Raw genomic sequence first — 24,230 nt, forward strand, 5'->3', positions numbered from 1 at the left:
GCCTTCACTTCACATCTTTCAAAACACGATTGATGCTGCCAAATTGTACATATGCTGCCCGCATCCCTTTTATGCTATAGAATCGTGTCTGCCTGTGCACAATGTGTGGGTAATAAGCAAGATCACTTCCTCAAAGGTGGCAATCTTTTGCACATTTATTTGGAACCAAGTCCCTCTTAGCAAAATGGAGCTTGGTTCTGAATAAATATGCATACAATTTGATGGCAATTGGCATGCATAATTTTTCAGAAGTAAGAGATGATAGTTACTGGGCAAAGTAATGTTTCTCCAGGAGATGGAAAGTGGGTGTTCATAGTGCTTTTAGTAAAGTCTTCAGAAATGAATGAATTGCATTGCTGAGAATGAAGAAGATCATCCATATTGATTCATGATGAAATACAGAGTGACTTTACCTAGATTCTAGAGCATGGTGGTTTGCTGGACCACCCTAGACCCTAGTTTGAAAGCATCATAATAAATACATCAGCTGTTCTGACAAAACATTCATATGAAATATTAACATTCCATTCAACATATAAAAAGCAGGACACACACCCCATAACAATGGAAAACTTTGGCAGCACACTAACAATGAAACACTTAACAATTTTTTTGTTTCTTTTACAGATTGTTTTGGCCACGAATATTGCTGAAACAGGTATTACTATACCTGATGTTGTTTTTGTAATTGACGCTGGAAGGACAAAGGAAAATAGGTAACACTCAGTGTTGACAATTGGTATTGAAGTGCTTTTGTAATGTGAGCGCAGTGCTCAAAACTCCCATTGTTCTAGGCACATTTTGCGACAGGGAGTTTCATTAGCATGAGCAGTTTCTGAGCTCTGGGTGCAGTACTGTGTCTAAGATTTCAGATTAAAACTACAGAGTGGAAGGAAAGGTAGACCTTTTTCTGCCTACCCACTTCCAGCTACTCTTTGAAGACCAGAAAAGAGACCCTCTTAAGAGTATTAGGGGGGTGGGCATTAGGGGTGGGTTAGAGCATTTGAAAAATTAACATAATATTTTAGCTGCAGTTCATTCATTTTCAGCTTTGTATTCTTGTTATAAAAAAGTGTGCCTAGCCATTCCATTGTTGCACCCACAACCTAGGTTAAAGGTGACATTTAGCTCCTAGCTCATATCTCAATTTCTAATACTATGTGAGCATGTAGTATAAAGTGCCAGTTAACCTAAGAAACTCTTAATTCCTCAAAAGGCAGTACAAGATAGGGCCTTTTCTGTGGTGGCTCTCCATTTTTGGAATGCTCTCCCCAGAAAGACTCACTTGGTGCCTTTGTTGCATATCTTTAGGCACCAAGCAAAAGCATTCCTCTTCTCCAGGCCTTTGGCTAATTAAATAATGTGTGGCCTTTTAAATTTGTGGAGGGTGTTGTTTTTATTGCTTGTTATGTTATATATTTCTGTGTTCTTGTATTCTAAAATGCCCTGTGATCCTTAGATGAAGGGCAGCCTAGAAATTTAGTAAATAAATAAATCTGTTTAAAAGTGATTGGTAACATGGAAAATGCACGATTATTTTCGTGGCAAGACTTGATTTCTGTAACCAGAACCATGCAGTAGTATGCTGTGTCTCAGGAAAGCAGTGGTTTTTGTTTTGCTGGTTGCATATTCTGTGGCATGGAGTTGTATGTAAGAAATACGGAGCTCTTTCGCAAGAAAATCAAGATTCTACAACTAGCATGCATAACGGATATTTGCATGTGCTCATTTTTGTTATACAATCCTCCCCCCTTTTTGTAAAAAAAATTCTTTGCTGATTGGGTAAGAAAAAAACTTGGTCCTGGAGGAAACTAACAGGTGCCCAGATGATGGTGCTAAGGAAAGAACTAGGAACTATTTTTGGTGAAAAAATCCAGTATCCTGTCCACTATAAACTCTAATCTCAGTCCTCTCACAGCAGAAACCGCCTCAGTTCTTTTCAAGTTATTCTCTTTAATACTGAGTATTGTATTTCTATGCTAAGGTTGTAGAAGAAAAGGTTGCAAGATTCTGAACAAGTTGCCATGTTCCTACACTAGAGTCCACAGCCAGTACTTCTGAACCCAATTGCAGCTATAGTGTGAGGTTGTCTAGGACAATCATCAGGTATTTTCGAACTAAGGGCCATTTTTAAAATCCTAGTTTGCTACATTGGACCCATTTAAAAATATATATTAATACATTTCTTCTCCCTGCTGCCGCCTCCATCCAACCTGCCTGGTCTCTCTACTTATCCATCCTATATCATCTTGTCTTTCAAATCTTTTCTCTTGGGACTCTTCAATTAAAGACCAAGTCTCTTGTTATCTTCATTGTTCACAGGAGCAGAAGTTTCTAAGCTACTTTGATTTCTCACAGGAATGTGAGTTTACTTTCCAGAAAATTAAATCACACCATGCATTTTAAAACACCACGGTCCGTTTTGAGGTAGATTCTACGAAGGTCAATAGGCATCTGTAATTGCAACTAGTTTGATGTGACTGTAGAAATATTCCACTTAGACTTAAAGGTGAAGCAGATCTTGCAGAATCTGCTTGCAGAGAAAGTTCTTAACATGGCTTTAACATTTACGCTTTAATGGAAATTTGTGTTTCATTCCCTTTAACCCAGATACCACGAAAGCAGTCAAATGAGCTCATTGGAGGAGACATTTGTCAGTAAAGCTAGCGCACTACAACGTCAAGGGAGAGCTGGTCGCGTGAGGGATGGATTTTGCTTCCGAATGTACACCAGAGATAGGTAAGGCTGTCTTGGCTTTCAAGATTTAGACGCTAAGCAAGTAGTACTTATGATTGCAAATAATCTATTATGGTACTTCACTTGGCTGTTAAATGACTACATGTATTCTGCCCCCCAAATATTTCTCTGCATAGTACTTAAGTGAAAAAGGCCCTTTCACCCACAGTGAGTTTCATAATGGACATTGACAGGCATTTGATAGAATTAGCAGAGCCCAAACTAGTCAGATCTTGATTAGAACTAACTTGCACTATTGTTGTGTTTTCCAGTACCCTCAGTCAATGAAATGGCCGCCAGCTTAGTTAACACTGTGTTACGCCTGTGTACATAATCTCATGGCAGATTTAGCAATATGAACCACATCTTACTGCATCTCTCCTTTGTGTTTTTTGCAGATTTGAAAGTTTTGCAGACTACTCTGTTCCAGAAATATTGCGGGTGCCCTTGGAAGAACTGTGCCTTCACATCATGGTATGAGATTTTCTGTTTCAATTATTAATACTTCTGATTTATCGGGAAAGCATAAGAGGCTGGGTTTGATTTCTGAAGGCCTGCAGGGGGGAAATGGAAAAGTTTATTTATGTCTTAAGCACCTATTTGATCCGTGCAGGCAGAGGGCAGGAACAGATGTTAAAGTTTCATATTGCCATGCACATGAATGCAAGTACTGTAAAGAAGAATATTTTTTAGGAAATGTGTATTTTGGTGGAGGACATATATCCATAAAGTTATACTTTATTATTATAGGATGCTGTTAGATGCATTTATCTCTTCCTTGCTCTTGGGTCATCTACAGAAATGTAATCTTGGCTCTCCTGAAGAGTTCCTCTCCAAGGCCTTAGACCCACCTCAGCCTCAAGTAGTTGGCAATGCCATGAACGTTCTACGGAAGATTGGGGCTTGTGAATTAAGTGAGCCAAAACTGACTCCTTTAGGCCAACATCTTGCAGCATTACCAGTCAATGTAAAGATTGGTAAAATGTTGATATTTGGTGCTATTTTTGGCTGCTTGGAACCAGTGGTAAGTTGACCGCCATTACATCGACTATTTTCTAAACTTTAGACAGTATCAGTGCTTGCAAAATAATTGATAATATTGAGGACCTGTTATCGTCTTAAGGCATATATCTATAGTGGTACCTTGGTTCTCAAACTTAATCCGTTCCAGAAGTCCGTTCCAAAACCAAAACGTTCCAAAACCAAGGTGTGCTTTCCCATAGAAAGTAATGCAAAATGGATTAATCCATTCCAGACTTTTAAAAACAATCCCTAAAACAGCAATTTAATATGAATTTTACTATTTAATGAGACCATTGATCTATAAAAGGAAAGCAATAAACAATGTACTGCAGTTACACAATCAATCAGTCAGTAGATGAACTGAGTTCCACACAGTCACAAAAACAAAACAAAAAAAGTGCTGCAAAAACAAAAATGCAAAATAAATAGCCAAAACAGACAAACCTCAGAGTAACACTCAAAACGGAAGTGTGGCACTCGAATCGGAAGCATAACACTCAAAGCAGAGAATGTTCGGCTTCCGAAAAAAGTTCATAAGCCGTAACACTTAATTCCGGGTTTGCAGTGTTTGGGTTCCAAGTTGTTTGAGAACCAAGGTACCACTGTATCTATCTATCTTCTATCTATCTATCTATCTATCTATCTATCTATATCTATCTACTGTATCTATCTATCTACACATCTACACACCACTTTAGCTGTTTCAGGGCAAACTGGCGTGTGCCACTTTCTGAAGTTTGTAACAATACCCAAATAGGATGTATTTTTCAATAATATATTTGAGACATTGCTCAATTAAGGATAAAGAAAATAGCTCTCCTCATCATGCCTTACTTAGGAGGTTTCAGAAATTTCCAACTTGGCATTTTTTAAGAAACAGAAGGTTGAACGAGAGGGATCTGGGCAGCTTTTATGTGTCATTGCCTTTCACTTTCCAAATCTTTCAGAAATCTGTGATCACATGTAATGCTAGCTCCTTGCTTTCATTTTTCCACTGACAAATTATAGCTCAGCTGCTTAGGGCATGGTGCTGAAAGCACCAAGGCTGCAAGCTCGATCCCCATAAGAGACAGCTGCATATTCCTGCCTTGCTGGGGGGGTTGGACTAGATGATCTTCAAGGTCCCTTCCAACTCTTTGAATTCTTTGAATTGTGTAGTAGAGTTCTGTGGCGGTGTAATCACTTTGGTTCTTGATCTTATGCAAACTTAATGAAATAGATACCGGTGGGAATAAAGATGTAATTGCTATTGGATTTAATGTATCATATCTTACTATGGTTTGCAGGCCACTCTTGCTGCAGTAATGACAGAAAAATCTCCATTTACTACACCAATTGGAAGAAAAGATGAAGCAGACCTTGCGAAATCATCTCTGGCTTTGGCAAACTCAGACCACTTAACAATTTACCAGGCATATCTGGGGTAACTCAAGTATTCTTTCCTAAAGCATTTTGATCAAAAGAATGCATTCTGTGATAAACCTTTCATTATTATTTATTATCCAGACTATACAAGGTGCTTAGGGTTCACTTAACTAGTCTTCCTTCCCATTACTGTCATAGTGCTATGCTACACTTTTGAAACTGGGGAAGTACAAAGTATACAGTGTTATGGCAGCCAAATTCTCTGCTCATTTTGTCTTCTGTTTCAGAAGAAACTGCCTTTAGTGCCAACAGAAATGGTCTATGTTGCAAATGCAGCTGTCATAGTGCTAACTGGGGAAAGGGGGGGTTCCAACCAAGGAACTGCAGCCATGCTATAATACTGTACCCCCACAAAAGAGGGAAGGTATCAAGGAAGCACAAAAGTTTGCAGAGCTACAAGAACATTTAGGGAAGGGAAAGGGGGGACCCCAAAAACAGCCTCATGAGGACTAAGCCTGCTCCATTCTGAAGCACTACTTCCCATATTCCTTGACTGTGACTCTTTTGTGTTCTTGCATCATGAGTCTTTATCTTATAATAATTAGGAGAGCTGGTTGTTGTTCTTTTGCCTAGATGGAAGAAAGCTCGTCATGAAGGAGGATACCGTGCTGAAATGACTTACTGCAGGAGAAATTTCCTCAACAGAACTTCGCTATTAACTCTGGAGGTACCAGCAAAGATTTTGCCATTTAAAACACTTCAGCCTTGTTTAGGGATTTATAAGTGGCTTAAATGAACACACAAGGTGGGGAGAACACCACATGTCCACACACATTATTATTGTTGTTGTTATTATTATTATTATCCTGCCCTTTTCCCTGATAGGACTCGAGGCAGCTTACAGATAAAAACTAGAACTGCTAAAACCATTGACAAGCTCAAGTGGAATGGGGCCTTAATGTTCTCATCTAGCAACTAAAATGACCATAACCCTAAACATCATTGGAGAAAGTGGTATCTGTTTTCATGCAAATAATGCAAAATAGATGGGGCTAAACTCCATTGTCTCTTTCTGATTGCTTTAGAACTCCTTTTGCAACCGAGGCTCTAAATTTCTGTAGTAATGCGTGATATTTGGGCCCTGAACTTTATAGGCTAATAACTAAACTAATACAGTGGTGCCTCGCAAGACGAAAATAATCCGTTCCGCGATTCTCTTCGTCTAGCGGTTTTTTCGTCTTGCGAAGCAACCCTATTAGCGGATTAGCGCTATTAAAGGGTTAGCGGCTATTAAAGGCTTAGCGGCTAAAAGGCTATTAGCGGCTTAGCAGCTTAGAAAAAGGGGGGGGAAAGCGAAAAAAATTGCAAGACTCGCAAGACATTTTCGTCTTGCGAAGCAAACCCATAGGGAAATTCGTCTTGCGAAGCGCATTGAAAAACGGAAAACCCTTTCGTCTAGCGGGTTTTTCGTCTTGCGAGGCATTCGTCTTGCGGGGCACCACTGTAATAGAAACACCATGCAGAAATCATAAATTTTATTATCTGTTTATAATATATTTAGAAACTAAAATGAAATGCAATCAAGTTTCTCACCTTTTATGTAAATGTGTTTAGTATCTTCATTAATCAAGTGTAGTTTACCTGATAAACTAAAAGAAAATAGGCTGCCGTTGTTGGAAAATCTGTTGTTGAATAGTGATTGAATTGTTAAAATGTTGCCATTTGCATCTATTTCAGGATGTTAAAAAAGAGCTAATCAGGGTGGTGCGGGCAGCAGGATTTGCAGCGCCCTCCTGTCACCATGAAGGCACACACGCCCTTTCGCTGCAAGAAATGGTCCTCCTTAAAGCTGTGCTGACTGCTGGGCTTTATGACAATGTGGGGAAGATAATGTACACCAAGTCTGTAGATATCACCGAGAAGCTGGCATGCATAACAGAGACTGCTCAGGGTAAAGCCCAAGTTCACCCTTCCTCTGTGAACAGGGACCTGCAAACCTATGGGTGGTTGATATATCAAGAAAAGGTAAGATCTGCAATATTCTGCCAAGCAGAGGGAATGGCGCAACAAATCTTGAGTTAGATGTCTTGCAGTGCTAGGAAAACGATATGCTATTCAGGACCAGGATTTCTCACCTTGGTTTAAGTGGGCATGACCTACAACATCTTAGATCTATGGTACTTTGTAAAACAGTGGTTTCCAAACTATGGTCCACAGACCACTAGAGATCTGCAAGCTTCATTCAGGTAGTCCACAGCATGTCTGCATTAAATATTCATGTTGATTTTTAAATGTATTTTTATTGCTTATTTTATTTATTTTATTGCAGTGTGAATTTTATGGAATTCGAATTGAATACAATAAAATACCATATTTTTCGCCCTATAGGACGCACTTTTACCCTCCAAAAATGAAGGGGAAATGTGTGTGCGTCCTATGGGGCGAATGCAGGCTCCTTGGCTTCAGCGATAGCAACGCGAAGCCTCCGAATCCTGCTCCGGAGGCTTCGTGTTGCTTTTGCTGAAGCCAGGAGAGTCTGCTCTTTGAGGCTGGCGGTGGGGGAACGCAGCGCTTCCCCCATCGCCAGCCCCAGAGGATGGGGGGCAGTGGGAAGGCAAGCGACGCCTTCCCGCTACTCTCCAACCCGGCTTTCAGGCTGGCGGTGGGAGAGCGCAGCGCTTCCCCCATCGCCAGCCCCAGAGGATGGGGGGCAGCAGGAAGGCGAGTGACGCCTTCGCGCTGCTCCCCGATGCCACTTTGAGCTGCACGCTCTTTAAAGACTGCGCGGCTCTTGGGGGCTTTTCCCGAAGGAGGGAGAAGGGACTGACTGGCTGAGTCAGTCCCTTCTCCTTCCTGTGGGCTTTTGCGGGAGATGGGGGAATTCCCCCACCTCCCGCAAAAGCACCCAGAAGCCGTGCAGCCTTTAAAGGGCGCACAGCTCTTGGGGGCTTTTCCCCAAGGAGGGAGAAGAGACTGACTTGCTGAGTCAGTCCCTTCTCCCTCCTGTGGGCTTTCGTGGTAGGTGGGGGAATTCCTCCACCTCCTGCAAAAGCAGGGAGAAGGTCTTGGAGTAGCGCACAGGCTGCGTGCAGCCTGTCTGCTGCTCCCAGAGCTGCGGGGGGGAAATCATATTTTTTCCCCTTGATTTCCCCCCTGAAAACTAGGTGCGTCCTATGGGCCGGTGCGCCTTATAGGGTGAAAAATACGGTACAATAAGAAGTAAAAAATACGGTACTATAAGAAGTAAAAGCAATAAAAAAAATACAGCATCTAGCGTAGTTCTTTAGAATTGCCACAAGAGGCAGAACAATCATTAAGTGGTCTGCCCATGACCTTCATCAACTTTCACATCATCCGTGGGAGAAAAGGTTTGGGAACTACTACCATCAAATTTTCATTGTGATCCATGGCATTTGGTGTACAGTGTTACCTTGGGTTAAGTACGTAATTCGTTCCGGAGGTCCATTCTTAACCTGAAACTGTTCTTAACCTGAAGCACCACTTTAGCTAATGGGGCCTCCTGCTGCCACCGCGCCCCCAGAGTACGATTTCTGTTCTCATCCTGAAGCAAAGTTCTTAACCCGAGGTACTATTTCTGGGTTAGTGGAGTCTGTAACCTGAAGCATATGTAACCTGAAGCGTATGTAACCCGAGGTACCACTGTAATTGTTCAACATGCTTTCAAAGGGCAGTGTGTAACAATTCCCTGTGGCAGAACAATGATGTTCTGCTATATCAGAAGCAGCAGTTGAGTCAAGTAACATAATTATTTGTGCTTGTGTTTTTCATGCAGATAAGATACGCCAAGGTGTACTTGAAAGAAACTACTTTGATTTCCCCCTTCCCAATTTTGCTTTTTGGCGGAGACATAGAAGTATTGCATCGTGAACGGCTTTTGTCTGTTGATGGCTGGATCCATTTTCAGGTATGTTTAGTTCCCCTTTTATCCACCCAGGTTGGGAGAAGATTTCCAGTTTGTTAAAACACAGTTTCCCCATTACATCAGAGCCAGAAAACCAGTTTAAATGCTTCTTATAAACCTGCTTTACAAATCAGATAAAATCATCCTGATTTTGGATGTGGCAGGAAACTGATATAGCAAATCAGTTTTCTCTCAATCTAGGCATGCAAAAGGAGGGGTGGGAAGGTCCCATCACTTGTTCTCACTCCAGCAAACCATGGTTGGTTTTCAACAGCAAATTTTTAAGATCTGATATGTTATTAACAAACTGTTCCAAAGGGGAAATATAAGATTTAATATTCCTATTCTTGCAGGCTCCTGTCAAAATCGCAGTGATTTTCAAGCAACTGAGAGCACTCATCGAGTCTGTTTTAAAGCAAAAACTTGAAAACCCTAAAATGTCACTTGAAGGTAATTCCCCATCCCCAGCACAGCCATAAAAATATTGAACTCGGTATATGTAAAATTTGTGGAATAGCAAAACATATGCATCATTCTCTTAGATTTTATGTATGATGGATGAATATCATATACCACTGGGGGTGGGGAGGTCACTATTTTGCACAGCTTTCTTCAGCTCTGAGCACTTTCTTGATGTAAGCTAGTGCGTTGCAATATTTCAGTTATGTTTGGATGCAGGAGTCCCCATACATCCATGGACTTCTCCCTTAAGGATTCCTACATTTATTTCAATAAAGGGACCTATCTTTCATACACACAAAGGAATGTGTGCTCAGAAAGGGTCCATCTATTGAAACAAATACATTGCAGCCTGTATGCCACAGAGATGCAGGTAAACGTTAGATTTGGTATTGTGCCTTTCATTGAACATGAGTAGAGTAGTTCTCTGTGGATAAGTTACCAAAATAAAATACAAAACTGATTAAGGTAAACTCTTACTGAAACAAGATAACTATAAACCTTAAAAAAAACCACCTTCATTATGTAGAATGGTGACTTAGCAGCTCAAATTTCCAGTGTAACAAGCACACTAGTGCCATTTCTGATTTTGCCCGAGTTTATTTTAGCATGAGACACACACAATGCATTGTGTGTACATAGCATGGCTTCAGATAACAAGGCCTCTCATCAGTTCACTTTCTTTCATGTTCAACAGCTTAATGTGTCCAAATCCCATGGCACACTTTCTAAATTTTATGCAAGTTTTTCTTTCTGAGCAAAAACTGAGGGAGATTGGACATCACTGCAAACACTAAATAACCATAACAATAGCTTAACAATCTGAATGCACAAAATGGTTAGCACTGGCCGCTGCAGATGGTTATCTCTCAACTACTTTAGGCAAATACCTCAACATAGGAATCAAGTTGTGAATCAATGTGTGGCGGGATTTAAAATGCGGCATTTGGTGATTGATGCTAGAAAAATTAAATAGATGAACTCACTGTTAGAAATATAAACATGATAGCTCTTGGGATTATATTCCAACCTATTCTTTTAAACACAAGAAGGGTTTTTAAACCATAACCTGAAAACTCTGTATCTATGGTCCATGTATTTAATTGTGTGCACAATTCTAATTTGTGAATAATCAAGCAACCTCAGGTACATTAATATCCCAGATCTGAAGAGGCTGAACTTCACTTCCTTATCATTTCAGTCCTCATGATACTTTGTGCTGCTTTAAGCAGGCAGAGTGCAGCATGACAATCTACAATACACGATCATAGTTCTTGATGGGGTTGGGAAATACGGCTGAATTTTCCATTCTTCGGTACTTATTGTCATTCTATTCCCCAGATGATAAGATTTTGAACATCATCAAAGAACTGATAAAAACAGAAAACACTACCTGAAACAAGAATTTGGCTGCAACTACAGAACCACAATAATTGGAAGAAGAAATTTATATCTTAAAGTAAAGAACATGCTAACTGTAAAAGAGCATAATTCTATCATGTGGAAACTGCTTGGACTTTGCATATATTTTCTATGTCATTCTGTGAAGAATAGGAATGCATTGTTAAAATGACAATAAAATTGGGTGGCCCTTGTTGGAATGTTTTTAAACTGTGGCATCAACATAAATGGTTTCAGTATTAATGTGATACATGTCAAGGAGAAAGTGTGAACTTAACTTGATTATGTTTTCAAGAGCAGAATTTGAATTTATGGAATAGGTTTTAGTTCTCTTTAGGAATATGCAATTGGGGAGCAGGAGACTTTTCTTTGCCAAAGTATATGTGCTACGTAATTATCAATAGGATTTTTATCTACATCATGGTAATTTGATGCAATACATTTTACAAAATTGCTGTTCTTTGATTATTACTCATGAGGTGAGTTTGAGAGAGCAAATTACAAATCGGTATTTGTAGAAGCCATTAGTTCTGGAGTTCCATTAATCCTTCAGAACCCATTCTCTTTTGCATTGACATCATGTGCCTGAATTGAGTATGTACCAAACCGTGAGAGAAAAATGTTAAAGGTCTTTCACAAATAAATATTTAGCATTGCACATCAAGAATTTAAAAGTATGTTCTTCAGAACAAAAGATGTAATAAGGAAAAATAAAATAACCATTACTTTTTAATAAGCCTAAATCTTCGAAGAACTTCTCTCCTGCAGAGTCTTCCTCTTTCTAAGCATCCATTTGCCTTCGTCTTCTTTACAGAATTTGAATTCTCTCCCCACTTTTTAAATGTACTGCAGAAGCTACAAGAACTCTGTTCAGTCTTTAGATACCAGCAATGAATCTATAATCCAGCCAAATAAAATATTTTCCACTCATATTCAGCTGAACTTTCAAGTCATTGTTTTGCCTCAGACAGCATAACTGGGAAACAAAATATGAATGTATTACATTTATCTGACCGATCTTGAAATATATAGGAAAGTTCCTGCTAAGATTGATCAAAGTAAACGATAAACCGGATTATATTGCTGCATCATCACAACAATCCTGTGATGTTGATAAGGTTGTGAGAGTTATTTGCCCCAGATCTATCAAGGTTCAACACTGGATTGCAATTTATGTTCATATAAAATTAACAGCTGCATGAGCTCCTTGTGCAATTTTCTATTCTTATTTTGGATGTGGTATTTTGCAAATTTTGATGTCGGTTTCATTTATTAGCTTTAAGTAGGCTAAACTGTTTTGTTGCATATACCATATGGAAAAGGCCTTTGGAAAACTTTTAAGAGATTGCAAAATGTGACATGTTTCCCTTTCACCAGCTGAAGCTTCCAGTTTTCTCGTCTGGATAAGCCATTGGTGATGAACCCTGTTTTTTTAATGAACTAGTCCTTGAAATGATTGAGATCTGTAATGTAGTTTGGAATGCAACAAATGAAGTTCATATATTTTGTTCACACTTGATGTTAACAATTATTATCACTAAAGATTGACTTTCTAGATAAATTAAGGCACTGCATTCCATTTTTAGAGAGTTGCACTGAAACTCATTTGCAGCTACATATGTATACTATTTTGTTCTTATTGTTATGGTAGCTAATTGTTTGTTGCTGACAAGCTGTGGTGCTTGGTCAGTGCTTTACATATATTGAGGATTTGCCTTTGCCCCTTTAGTTTTATTTACTTGTTGTTTTTGGAACTGAGGCTGATTAAAAAACAGTGTCAAGAGTCTGAGGGGAAAGAACAGATCAGGGTTCTGGTTGTTGTTACCTTCAAGTTTTAATTCTCTTATGACAGAAACTAGCACTGGTAATAGTTGCTTTCTCCTTTTTCTTATACAAAAATTGCCTTTTAATAGGAATTGCAAAGTAGTATGCTTAAAAATACAAGGTTGTTTGGTAAACAACATGCATCTTAAATTGAGGAGGTGTAAGCACAGTCAGCGCTGTGGGTTAAACCACAGAGCCTAGGGCTTGCCGATCGGAAGGTTGGTGGTTTGAATCCCCGTGACGGGGTGAGCTCCCGTTGCTTGGTCCCTGCTCCTGCCAACCTAGCAGTTCGAAAGCACGTCAAAGTGCAAGTAGATAAATAGGTACCGCTCCGGCGGGAAGGTAAATGGTGTTTTTCGTGTGCTGCTCTGGTTTGCCAGAAGCGGCTTAGTCATGCTGCCCACATGACCCGGAAGCTGTACGCCAGCTCCCTCGGCCAGTAAAGCGAGATGAGCGCCGCAACCCCCCGAGTCATCCGCGACTGGACCTAACGGTCAGGAGTACCTTTACCTTTACCTTTACCTTTAAGCTATGATTTACATATATTGTAGGAACCGAAGGAAGGAAGGAAGGAAGAAAAAGAGAAAGATAGAAAGAAATTACTAATTTTAATGTAGAGGATTGTATCACGCAACATACAAAACTAGTCTGATAGCTTGCTTCATTGATCCAGCAGAGGGAGCAATTTGCCTGAATAAATTGCTTTTCAGACATTCAGCTAAAGAAACTTCACATCATAGGTGTACTTTTTAAGTGACAGGTTGCAACCTGCTTGGCAGGGGGTTGGACTCGATGGCCCTTGTGGTCTCTTCCAACTCTATGATTCTATGTTTCTCTATTCTATAGAGAGGCTTGCTTATGAGGGAAGTTTATGGTTTCAGCATAATGTCAAAACCACAACAACCTATAAGAGGTTGAAAGAAACACTAGTACTTGTGACAAACACACTTGTTTTCCGTTTTGGAACTCTTCACCCCATTTTGCTGAGCTTTTCTACTTTGCAGGAGAGCTCTTGGTACTCTTTTTAGAAGGTCTTCGTAGTGTTTGTAGTTCTTCGTGTCTAACGGAATTACCAGTTGGAACAGATGCACACATCTCTCTGTTAGGGTCATAACACTGCTCTGTGATCAAGAAAAAATTCAGCATTATGCAGCTAGTAGCAGTGTTGATACTTAATTACTAGAGTCACCTGGAGTAGAGAATAGTTTATGATTAGACGGCTAGGAGTAAGCTAGCTTTTTAATGGTTGAGATCCCCAAGGGAAAGAACAGATTTAGTCGCTGCCCTCATAATATCCCCCTGCACTTTGAATCCCTTTACTTTCTCCTCCATAAATGAATGGTTGCATTCATTCCCAGGAGTATGATGTAATATGGCAGAGGATATTTTGAGGGGGACACCTTACATTTCAGTGGTAAGCAAGGGGAATATAATAGCAGGTCGTGGCAATGTTTGGGAGGGGGTGCATAGAGAAGATCTGGGGAGGTGTAAGACAAGGCAAGGACACCCCTAGTTTCAACGGACTCTCTTTCCTATGAAATTTCACAGACTTGAGTAAAACGAGTTCTCTCCATCCAACCCCACTCTCCCAAACCAATGAACAAGAAGCTGTCCAGAACAGGGCTATGCAGTTAAGAACACAACTTGATTTTTGATGTCTGGGGTCTTTAGGGCAGAGGGCAGAGCTGATGCACATATATCAATTTATGATGGACTTGCACTGCTCATACATGTAAGTTCATTGCACCATCCACATAACATTGTCCTCTTCAAAATGCCACCCCAGATTTACCATTTTGTTTTGGAAAGTGATTCCACTTAACTTCCTACTTTAGTTGTGAGTTGCCTTTTACTCCTATCCGAAAGAATAAAGTGCTGCATTTTGAGTACATTGTTGCATTGAGGGCAACTGCACAACTACCCCAGAAGACCAAAACCTGTGAAGACTTGCTCCTGCCCAATCCTCCTTTTTACTTGTTTTAACAGATGGCATATTGGTACATTATCTGGTCAATTTAATAACAGAGTGAGATCATTTTCTCAATATGACAGCTAGTGAAATTGTTAGGTTAACTACAACCCTGACATTTCAAATATTGTACATGTGTAATCCAGGGCACTGTGTTTAGTAGAAAAAACCCTCTGAAAATAGGACATTTGCTAGCTCTCAAAATGAGTTCAAAGTGTCATGGATAAGGTACTTCAAAGATAGGCAACAAGTTGAAATGTGGTACACATGTAGTGCAAAGCACAGCAGAAAAGTCTCTCAAAACATGACATTTGTGCACCTAACAGTCAAAATATTGATAATGATTCCTCTTAATAGAAACTACCATTCCAACATTCCAAGCAGCACATGTGATGGAATGATTAGAATGGCTTGGATTTGGGGGCAAGTTCTAGTAGCAATCAGAAAGAGTTGTACCGGTTGGATACAGGGTCTTGCACATTTCAGGGGAACCATTGAACCCAATGAGACTTCTGAGTAGACATGGATAGTATTACGGTACCAGTTCCCACTGAAATCTATCAATCTTACTAACTTTTCAAGCTGACTTCAGTAGAACCTAACTGCAAATTAGTCTGGATCCAGACTTGTGCTTGCAGGAAGCATGTATAACATTCTATTGAGTAATGCCATAATCTACAGCATATCAAAACAAAAAGAATCAGCATGGGACTATGTATTAGGGAGCAAGACATTGCTGACTGCATAATCATCCATTTGCTTTATTTCAGCCATGCGTTCCTGTGCTACTATTAAAGTTAAAATTAGAAGGAACTTTGTGAGGGCCTAATACACCAGTATTAGGTCTGTATAGTTAAAGCTGTGGTTTTCCTAGTAATGATGTATGGAAGTGAGAGCTAGACCATAAAGAAGGCTGATCGACAAAGAATTGATGCTTTTGAATTATGGTGCTGGAGGAGACTCTTGAGAGTCCCATGGACTGCAAGAAGATCAAACCTATCCATTCTTAAGGAAATCAGCCCTGAGTGCTCACTGGAAGGACAGATCGTGAAGCTGAGGCTCCAATACTTTGGCCACCTCATGAGAAGAGAAGACTCTCTGGAAAAGACCCTGATATTGGGAAAGATTGAGGGCACAAGGAGAAGGGGACGACAGAGGACGAGATGGTTGGACAGTGTTCTCGAAGCTACAAACATGAGTTTGACCAAACTGCAGGTGTCAGTGGAAGACAGGAGTGCCTGGCGTGCTCTGGTCCATGGGGTCACGAAGAGTCGGACATGACTAAATGACTAAACAACAACAATACACCAGTAACATATAAGCTGCCTGGAAATGCTTTGATGTGGCAATACGGCTTACATTTAGCAGTGACTCTATCCTGGGGGGCACCTGAAATATAGAGGCACTTTCCTGAATTGCCTGGTATCTTTGTGCCACCACTGCACATTCCTTGTAGAATTTCCATGCCATTTTTGGGACCCAGTTTGCTAAGCAACTATTTTAACAACGGCTGTCAACCAGTGAAAGTTTAAAATGGATTAATTAAGTATATTAAATCTAAAAACAAATAACACAAGTGCATTGTCTTGGGAGAGACATTCCCTTCTGTGTAAGGGGGTGGGGAGATGCCTCTTCTAAGGTGGAATTTTCCATCAGCCGGCTTTTTAAAAAGGTCATCCGATTAACAGACAGCACACCTTTTTAGTGGATCAAAAAGTTTATCCCCCTCGTGTAAAGCACTTCAGGTCTATTCTTAATGCAACTTTAGTAAGCCATCTTGAACTTTTAAATGGAAAAGGTGGCTTCAGGGTGGCCTGGAATAGACATCTAAGCCGTATCGTACAGCCACCGCTTAGCAACCTTTCTGGTGGCTTTCATGTGGCAGATGGACCCTCGGTGCGTGTACAAGTTCGTCTGAATGAACAAACTGAGAATATAGCTTGTATCGTGGAGTGGAGATACTTGGCAGTTAGGTTCTATGGCTGTGAGGGAAGATGGCGTCGTCCTTGTCACCCTTTTTTCTTTTCTTTTTTTGCTCGCAAGCATTTGTGAAGGGACCTTCTCGTTTTTGCAGGCCAGGAAATCGCACCCGCTTGGCTTGGGGGGGGGGAAGCCAAGCCAAACGAGGGAAGCTGCTAAATAAACGAATTAAAAACACAAACGAGCCGGTTTTGAAGTGTACTATTGAATGTCTGTGCTTAAATCGTGACTATTTCGATGCCCATTCGAATGGGGAGATCAGACGAGGCCCCGGTGGGGGGTGGAAATAAATATCACAACAAAATGGCAGGCGCCTCCTCCGCGGGGGACGACGACCCCACGGGGAAGTTTATTTGGAGGAAACAGGAGCTTCGCGAGGGTTGGAAGAAAGGCCCTCCTGGGTCCCCTCTGCGCTTGACGGGAGCCCCACACTCTTCCCCCGCCTCCAGGCTTGCAGCAGTTAGTTACACAAGCGGGAAAAAGGCGCCCCGCCGCCGAGGAACCGAGAGCGGTTCTTTCGCCGGGAAAGCCGTCGAAGCGGAGGGCCGGGAAGGCGCTGCCCTCGGCGGGCGGGACCAGGGGCGGGGCGTCGCTCCCCAACATATAGCCGGCCCCGCGCGCCTCCTGCTCCTCGGCGCTGCCCGGGAGGCGGCAATAAGCGCGGCAGCAGCAGCCGGAGCGGCAGCATGGTGACGACCCTCCCTAGCGAGGCTCCGGGCAGGCGGCGGAGCCCTCCGCTCAAGCGGCAGCGGGCGGAGGACGTGACCCCCGAGGAGCGCCCCGAGGCCCCCGGCGCCGTCGAGGCCGGCCTCGGGCTTCGCGCGCCGGTCAAGAAGAGCAAGGCCCCCCCGGTGGGGCTCCTCTCCGGCCGGGCCGGGTCCCCGGGTCGCCGCCGTTGCGAGCCCATGCGAGCCCTGGAGAGGCAGACCTTCCGCGACTACGGGCAGAGCTGGTACCGCTTCCGAAAGGAGCTGGAGGGCAAGTTCCACCCGCTCGACCCGCTGGCCCAGCAGCCGCAAGTAAGCGGAGGGTGGGTGGAGGTGGCGGGGTTTTGCTTTTTTCACACACCCACCCCCCGAATGAAATACACAAAAGGGAATCGCGGGCAACTTTTGGCGAGGTTAGAAAGTGAGCATCTACTCATGTATTTTGTACACTCTTGTTCTCAACTCTTTCTGACACGGAATCCTGTAAACGTGGGAGCAGAATTGTGTCCGCTCTGACTGGGCAAAGTCCCAGCTCCCGTGTACAGTCTTCTTGAGTACACTTAGTGCACAGGTAAGATATTTCACAGGTTTTGGGGCAGAGACAAGAGGTGCGCTCCGACTCTTCCCCATTATTCACATTCTGTGTGATGTATGAAGAGTCCTAGATTTCTTCTTTCTTTTCCTTCCATTGTGTCCCCCGCTCCCTAACTTTTTTGTGTAGGAAGCTGTATGAAACTGGGTAGATCGGCAAAACAGATACACGTATTTCAGTGTTTATACATACACATGCTAGAGAAAGCTGCTTTCCAGCTGATCCTCACACAAATACCATGGGCGCAGGGGGGCAGCTGCCCCACCCCCCCTAAATCAAGTAAATCAATAAAAATAACTAACTGAGGTTCTGCCCCCCTTAACATAAATCCAGTCTACACCAATAGATGTGGTCCTCACACAAGATGGTCAGTTTTCATGTGTTTTCTGTGCAGAAAACAGATCCCTGAAGGCTTTCTCTTTTGTCGTTATGAGCTCTTCAAGACAGAAAGCAAAGTGAAAGCACTTACAGTGGTACCTTGGGTTACATACGCTTCAGGTTACATACGCTTCAGGTTACAGACTCCGCTAACCCAGAAATAGTGCTTCAGGTTAAGAACTTTGCTTCAGGATGAGAACAGAAATTGTGCTCCGGCGGCGTGGCAGCAGCAGGAGGCCCCATTGGCTAAAGTGGTGCTTCAGGTTAAGAACAGTTTCAGGTTAAGTACGGACCTCCGGAATGAATTAAGTACTTAACCTGAGGTACCACTGTAATAACATTTGTAGGTGAGAAAAAAAGATCCCTTCACTCCTGATTTAGCAAGGCATCAGCTACAAGATCTTAGGCAAATTTGGGGTGACAGATCCACATGATAAGATAAAGCTTAATGCTCCGGATAGGCTGACCCTGAGAAACATTGGGAAGTTATGATCAGAGGCCACTGGGCAGAGCTGTCAGTGGAGTGGAACCTGAACTTACAAGAGGTTGGACATTTAGAGGGAGTCTCAGAGAGTACCAGCTATACACCATGCTCTGACTTGTATCTAGAAAATGCATTCTGGAATATATCTTTCATTTTCCACATCCAACATCACCATCTTTGTTACACATACTGTAATTTTTTTGCAAGTCTTTGTCATTTTTGGCAACTGCAAAGAATAGCATAATTATCTGCATATAGTTGTCTGGCATACTGTGCTTGTGCTCTGCAATCTCATTCTACCTCTGGCACGTTGCTTTCCTGTGAGCATCTTAAGCTGATGCTTAACATTTGTAAAGCATCCCACATGCTGCTTATAATAATAATAATATAATAATAATAATTTATTATTTATACCCCGCCCATCTGGCTGGGCTTCCAGCTTCCAAAAAAATATTAAAATACTGTGATACATCAAACATTAAAAGCTTCCCTAAACAGGGCTGCCTTCAGATGTCTTCTAAAAGTCTGGTAGTTGTTGTTCTCGTTGACATCTGATGGGAGGGCGTTCCACAGGGAGGGCGCCACTACCGAGAAGGCCCTCTGCCTGGTTCCCTGTAACTTGTTGAGTGGCTTTATAACCTCATGAAAGCATTTTCACACACATACTTTTTCACACTTTACTGGATTTTCCTATACCTTTCACACACAATTTTAACTACAAAGGAGGGTTAGGGGGAAAGTGTGCAACATGAAATGTGTGTGTCTTTTGTTGCACGTAAATGTTTGGTAGGTATTGTACCAAAATAGATGTTTGTACACCCATCACGTGAGCTGTGCAATGGAGTGGTGACAATAAAGGGCAACTAGGATCCCATATATAATATGGTGTAATTAAATATTAAATACTACCAATGTTAAATGACAACATTGGTTGCGGATTATAAATCACTCATAATAACTAGGGAAATGAAGTTCACAACAACTGCAAGCAAGAGATCATGGAATAGAAGTGGGCTTAAAAAATAAAAGTGCATCTGAACACTTGGAGATGGTATGCAGAGAGATGAACCTAGGAAACCACCCAAATTGTTGAGCTTCTTTTTAGAAACCTACCCAAATTGCTGAGCTTTTTTGGGGAAACCTCCCCCCAAAATAAGCTTTTGGAGCTGTTTCTGCTGCTTTCCCATCGCGTTGCCATACATCCTGGTTTTCCCTGACATTTTGCCGCTTCGGCAAAATCCCCCCCCCCCCGAAAACCAGGACACGTCAGGAATTTTCCTGACATATGGCAAGCCTAGATGAACCCCATTACTACTTTTCACCCTCTACCCCAATATGTGCTTCATTGTTTCTATGGGAGATACTGAAGAAAGAGTAGTACATCTCCGTACATGCCTCCCCTGAGAATATATTTTCCCATTGTTGTGTGCAGCAGTCTGCTTCCATTTGTGAAAAGGTTGTATGTCTACTTTCAGCATATATGCAGTCCTTTATTTATAACTCCTCTATTTGTGCATGTGGGACATAAGCATTATGTTGTAGCCTTGTGCATGATGGTTTCTGCAGCCACCACAAAAATTGCAAACATCTTGCTGCCTTAAAACAAAGTAAAAATAAACTCCATCATGAAACCAGGCAGCTCTTTTGATAACCTAGTTTCTTTGATTTCTGTCACTGGTGTTCATAAAAATCATTACACATGGGAGAATAATTTTGTTATTTCATTTGAAACTAATACATAGTACTTATTTACAAGGCAGGAGTAAGGAATTCAGTAAATGTCCTAAAACTTTGATGTAATATTTTGGTTCTCATTAATAAGAGTCTATAATACAGTAAATGGTTGCCTCTTTATTTCATTATTGCCTCTTTTCCCATCATAACCTTTTCTCTTCTCTGCTTCCCAGATAACTGCAGAGGCTCGGTGCAAACTGATCAGCTGGCTAATTCCAGTACATAAACACTTTGGCTTCTCTTTTGAGTCCTTATGCCTGGCAGTAAACACTCTAGACCGCTTCCTTACCACCACCCCAGTGGCTGCTGACTGCTTCCAACTCCTAGGGGTCACCTCCCTCTTCATCTCTTGCAAGCAGGTACAAGGACTTAGAGGCTCTCCCCTTTGTTTTTTATTATTATGATTAATTCAGTTTATATACTTCCCTTTATTAAAATATCTCAGGACCACGTACAACATTAGAAACACATTACAAAACATCGATGATAAAAACTTAATAAAAAACATACTGACAGATTGCCTAATAGTAAAATAATCATCATAATAATAACAATAACAGCCCTCTCCTTTGTTTAGGTAGTATGGTTTGTTATTGCTATTGAATACATACTATAAGAACAGCTTATAACAGAAGGGATCTCTGAACCATAGTGATTTAAGAGGCTCCAATAAGTTACATGAGGTTCCTGACTACAGTTGGGTCACTTGTAGGTTGCATGGCTTTGTACTCTGATACTAAAGATGTGTTCATAAATTCAAATATCTCAACCCATTTCCATCCTAACAGATTCATTTTTATATGAAAGAATGTAAATAATATGGCAGACATGTAGCTCAGACTCTTAGGGCCTTTCCAGAAGGTATTTCACTGCTAACAGCTTGCTATCCCATGGATCCTAAGATCAGATAAGCTAACTTAAGGAAGTTCACAGGATGAAAGTTTCCTGTTCCCTCCTTCCTCCTTGCAGCCATCTGTGCCCCTCAAAAAGCCTATTGGAAAGATCAGGAGTCCTCCTGCACAATGTGAGAAGGAACATGTGGGGAGGGTGGGGGTAGATCACCTAAACTCATGCTTGGATCATAAGATATCATAAGGACATTTATAGAAGGAAAGTTTCCCATCTCCTCCTTCCATAAGCAGCCCCTCAAACTCCCATCTCAGTCTAGTTCAGGAAAGACCCTTGACCCTCCAAGAGAGGTTTTTATGTGGTCACAGGTAATAATAATAATAATAATAATAATAATAATAATAATAATAATAATAATAATAATAATAATTTATTCCCCTCCCATCTGGCTGGGCTTCCCCAGCCACTCTGGGCGGCTTGCAACCAAATATTAAAATACAGTAATACATCAAACATTAAAAGCTTCCCTAAACAGGGCTGCCTTCAGATGTCTTCTAAGTAGTTGTTGTTCTCTTTGACATCTGGTGGGAGGGCGTTCCACAGGGCAGGCGCCACTGCCGAGAAAGCCCTCTGCCTGGTTCCCTGTAATTTGGATTCTCGCAGTGAGGGAACTGCCAGAAGGCCCTCGGTGCTGGACCTCAGTGTCCGGGTAGAACGATGGGGGTGAGACGCTCCTTCGGATATATTGAACCAAGACCATTTAGGGCTTTAAAGATCAGCACCATCACTTTGAATTGTGCTCAGAAACGTACTGGGAGCCAATGTAGGTCTTTCAAGACCAGTGTTATGTGGTCTCGGCGGCCGCTCCCAGCCAACAGTCTAGCTGCTGCATTCTGGATTAGTTGTAGTTTCCGGGCCACCTTCAAAGGTAGCCCCACGTAGAGCGCAGTTGGGAGGAGAGAACAGGAACTTTTAGTTCTGTGAAGTTAAACTAGCTTAACTTAGGATCTAAACCACTGTGTTCACCAAATTTCTCCCAAACAGGGAAGGTGTGCACAGCAGTTGTAGAGATGAGCAACAACCGTAAACAATATAATTGTGCACAGTCAAATTGAGGCCATTTAATTCTCTTGTTTTGAATCAGGAGTAGGAAGCTTTTTCTGTTAAGCACCATTTTTCCTCAGGAGTAATCTGTTGGCGGGGAGGGGTAGGCCAGAGGTCCATGGGGCTGGTGGCTGTAATAGGAGAGTTAGAATCAAAAGTAGCTAGGGTGCTCCTTTCTTTATTTCTGCTTCTGCCACCCCTCTGAGCATGTGTGTGCTTTCTCTGTCCACATTCCCTTTCTCCCTGTTTCTTCCTTCCTCATCAGGCACATTAAATTAGGCCACAAGGTTCCCGACTCCTAATTTGGCTAGAAGAGAGTTAAGCTTATGTGAAACTCCCACCAGGCTGGAGGTAGGCTGTGTTCCTGTTTAGTTGCATTGCATCTGACCTTGACTAAATTACAGGTGATAATGAGAAGTGCTTTACCTTTGGGAATATAATAGCAATAACACATTTGTACCAGTTACAGATAGGTAGCCATGTTGGTCTGCCATAGTCAAAATAAAAAAATTCCTTCCAGTAGCACCTTAAAGACCAGCTAAGTTAGTTCTTGGTATGAGCTTTCGTGTGCATGAAGAAGTGTGCATGCACACGAAAGCTCATACCAAGAACTAACTTAGTTGGTCTTTAAGGTGCTACTGGAAGGAATTTTTTTATTTTGACATTTGTACCAGTTCTGGAAATACCCACAGGCATTGTTTTCTTTTATATTTTGTGCTAATGGTGTGCACTCTTTCCTTTGCTTGTGTGCCTTTCAGGTGGAAGTGCACCCACCCAAGGCGAAACAGCTCCTCGCTCTTTGCTGTGACACTTTCTCTCGCCAGCAGCTCTGCAACCTGGAGTGCATCATTCTGAACAAACTCCACTTCAACCTGGCAGCCCCCACCATCAGCTTCTTCCTGGAACACTTCACTCATATGCGGATGGAGGCTTGTGAAGTTGATGCCTGGGAGGCCAAGAATGCCAAAGCTCTGGCCAAAGGTGTGGCTGAACTTAGCCTGGCCGACTATGCTTTTAACAAATACATGCCTTCCTTGCTGGCTGTTTGTTGCTTGGGCCTGGCTGATCAGATGTTGCAGCATCAGAAACCGCTGGACTTGCAATTAAGTGACTATCCAGAGGGGGTTTTACAAGATTGCTTGGACAAGCTGCACTTACTGGTGTCTTTGAATGAGGACTCTCTGCCTCTGGTGCTACCCCCTGAGATTTCAGATCAGTGTCTGCACTTAGAAAAATGAGCCGACCAAACAAAAATACTTGAAGACCATGCATTTGGAAGTTTGTCCGATTTTTCAAATGCATGTACGGAAGGACCACTGGTAGTTGCAATACCTCTCAAATAACAGTATTCTCTTTTTAACTTTTGTTCAATAGTCTCTTCAACGAGTTTTACATGATATTTATTTGTAATGGAAGCTGTGTTGTTGGTTTAGAACGTAATTTACTAAGCAATGGCTTCTCTAATCTTTTAAATGTAATTTCAAATTCATATTTGCACAGTAAACTTGTCTTATATTGCACTTGCATTATTTTAAGTAACAAATTGAAGTTGTAAACAGCGTACATTATGCCTGCTTGTATTTATTGAGATGATAGTTCAGTGCTCAGCCATAGGAAAGACAACAGTACTGTAAAGGCATTTATCTAATAAAGCTTTTATCAGTAATTGTCTGTAATGGCACTGGCATGTCACCTTTTCTGTT

At 41.7% G+C, this 24,230-nt stretch overlaps 2 protein-coding genes across 3 annotated transcripts in view; both read left to right on the plus strand.

Annotated features, from left to right (window-relative positions):
- DHX29 (DExH-box helicase 29) overlaps nucleotides 1–11,838 on the plus strand; it is a 28,042-nt gene extending 16,204 nt beyond the window's left edge. For both annotated transcript variants that reach the window (XM_081212655.1, XM_081212656.1), the window contains 10 exons: nucleotides 628–716; nucleotides 2,611–2,739; nucleotides 3,135–3,210; nucleotides 3,536–3,760; nucleotides 5,046–5,182; nucleotides 5,758–5,851; nucleotides 6,862–7,149; nucleotides 8,918–9,049; nucleotides 9,400–9,496; nucleotides 10,847–11,838. In XM_081212655.1, the coding sequence (XP_081068781.1) occupies nucleotides 628–716; nucleotides 2,611–2,739; nucleotides 3,135–3,210; nucleotides 3,536–3,760; nucleotides 5,046–5,182; nucleotides 5,758–5,851; nucleotides 6,862–7,149; nucleotides 8,918–9,049; nucleotides 9,400–9,496; nucleotides 10,847–10,902 (1,323 nt within the window). In that variant the 3' untranslated portion in view covers nucleotides 10,903–11,838. The remainder of the gene's footprint in view (nucleotides 1–627; nucleotides 717–2,610; nucleotides 2,740–3,134; nucleotides 3,211–3,535; nucleotides 3,761–5,045; nucleotides 5,183–5,757; nucleotides 5,852–6,861; nucleotides 7,150–8,917; nucleotides 9,050–9,399; nucleotides 9,497–10,846) is intronic.
- A 4,112-nt stretch (nucleotides 11,839–15,950) lies between these two features.
- CCNO (cyclin O) lies at nucleotides 15,951–24,203 on the plus strand. The gene is made up of 3 exons (XM_081213156.1): nucleotides 15,951–17,698; nucleotides 20,748–20,933; nucleotides 23,286–24,203. The coding sequence occupies exons 1-3, from the start codon at nucleotides 17,366–17,368 to the stop codon at nucleotides 23,763–23,765; spliced, it is 999 nt and encodes a 332-aa protein (XP_081069282.1). The 5' UTR covers nucleotides 15,951–17,365; the 3' UTR covers nucleotides 23,766–24,203.
- Nucleotides 24,204–24,230: the final 27 nt, after the last annotated feature.

Source organism: Podarcis bocagei (assembly GCF_964188305.1).
Source record: "Podarcis bocagei genome assembly, chromosome: 11".
Lineage (NCBI taxonomy): Eukaryota > Metazoa > Chordata > Lepidosauria > Squamata > Lacertidae > Podarcis > Podarcis bocagei.

What these genes read in the sequence shown, in the direction of transcription:
- CCNO (XM_081213156.1), top strand. Translation starts at nt 17,366, where the DNA reads ATGGTGACGACCCTCCCTAGCGAGGCTCCGGGCAGGCGGCGGAGCCCT. An exon ending in CGCTGGCCCAGCAGCCGCAA is followed by an intron (nt 17,699 to 20,747) that starts GTAAGCGGAGGG and finishes TCTGCTTCCCAG; the next exon opens with ATAACTGCAGAGGCTCGGTG. An exon ending in TCTTCATCTCTTGCAAGCAG is followed by an intron (nt 20,934 to 23,285) that starts GTACAAGGACTT and finishes TGTGCCTTTCAG; the next exon opens with GTGGAAGTGCACCCACCCAA.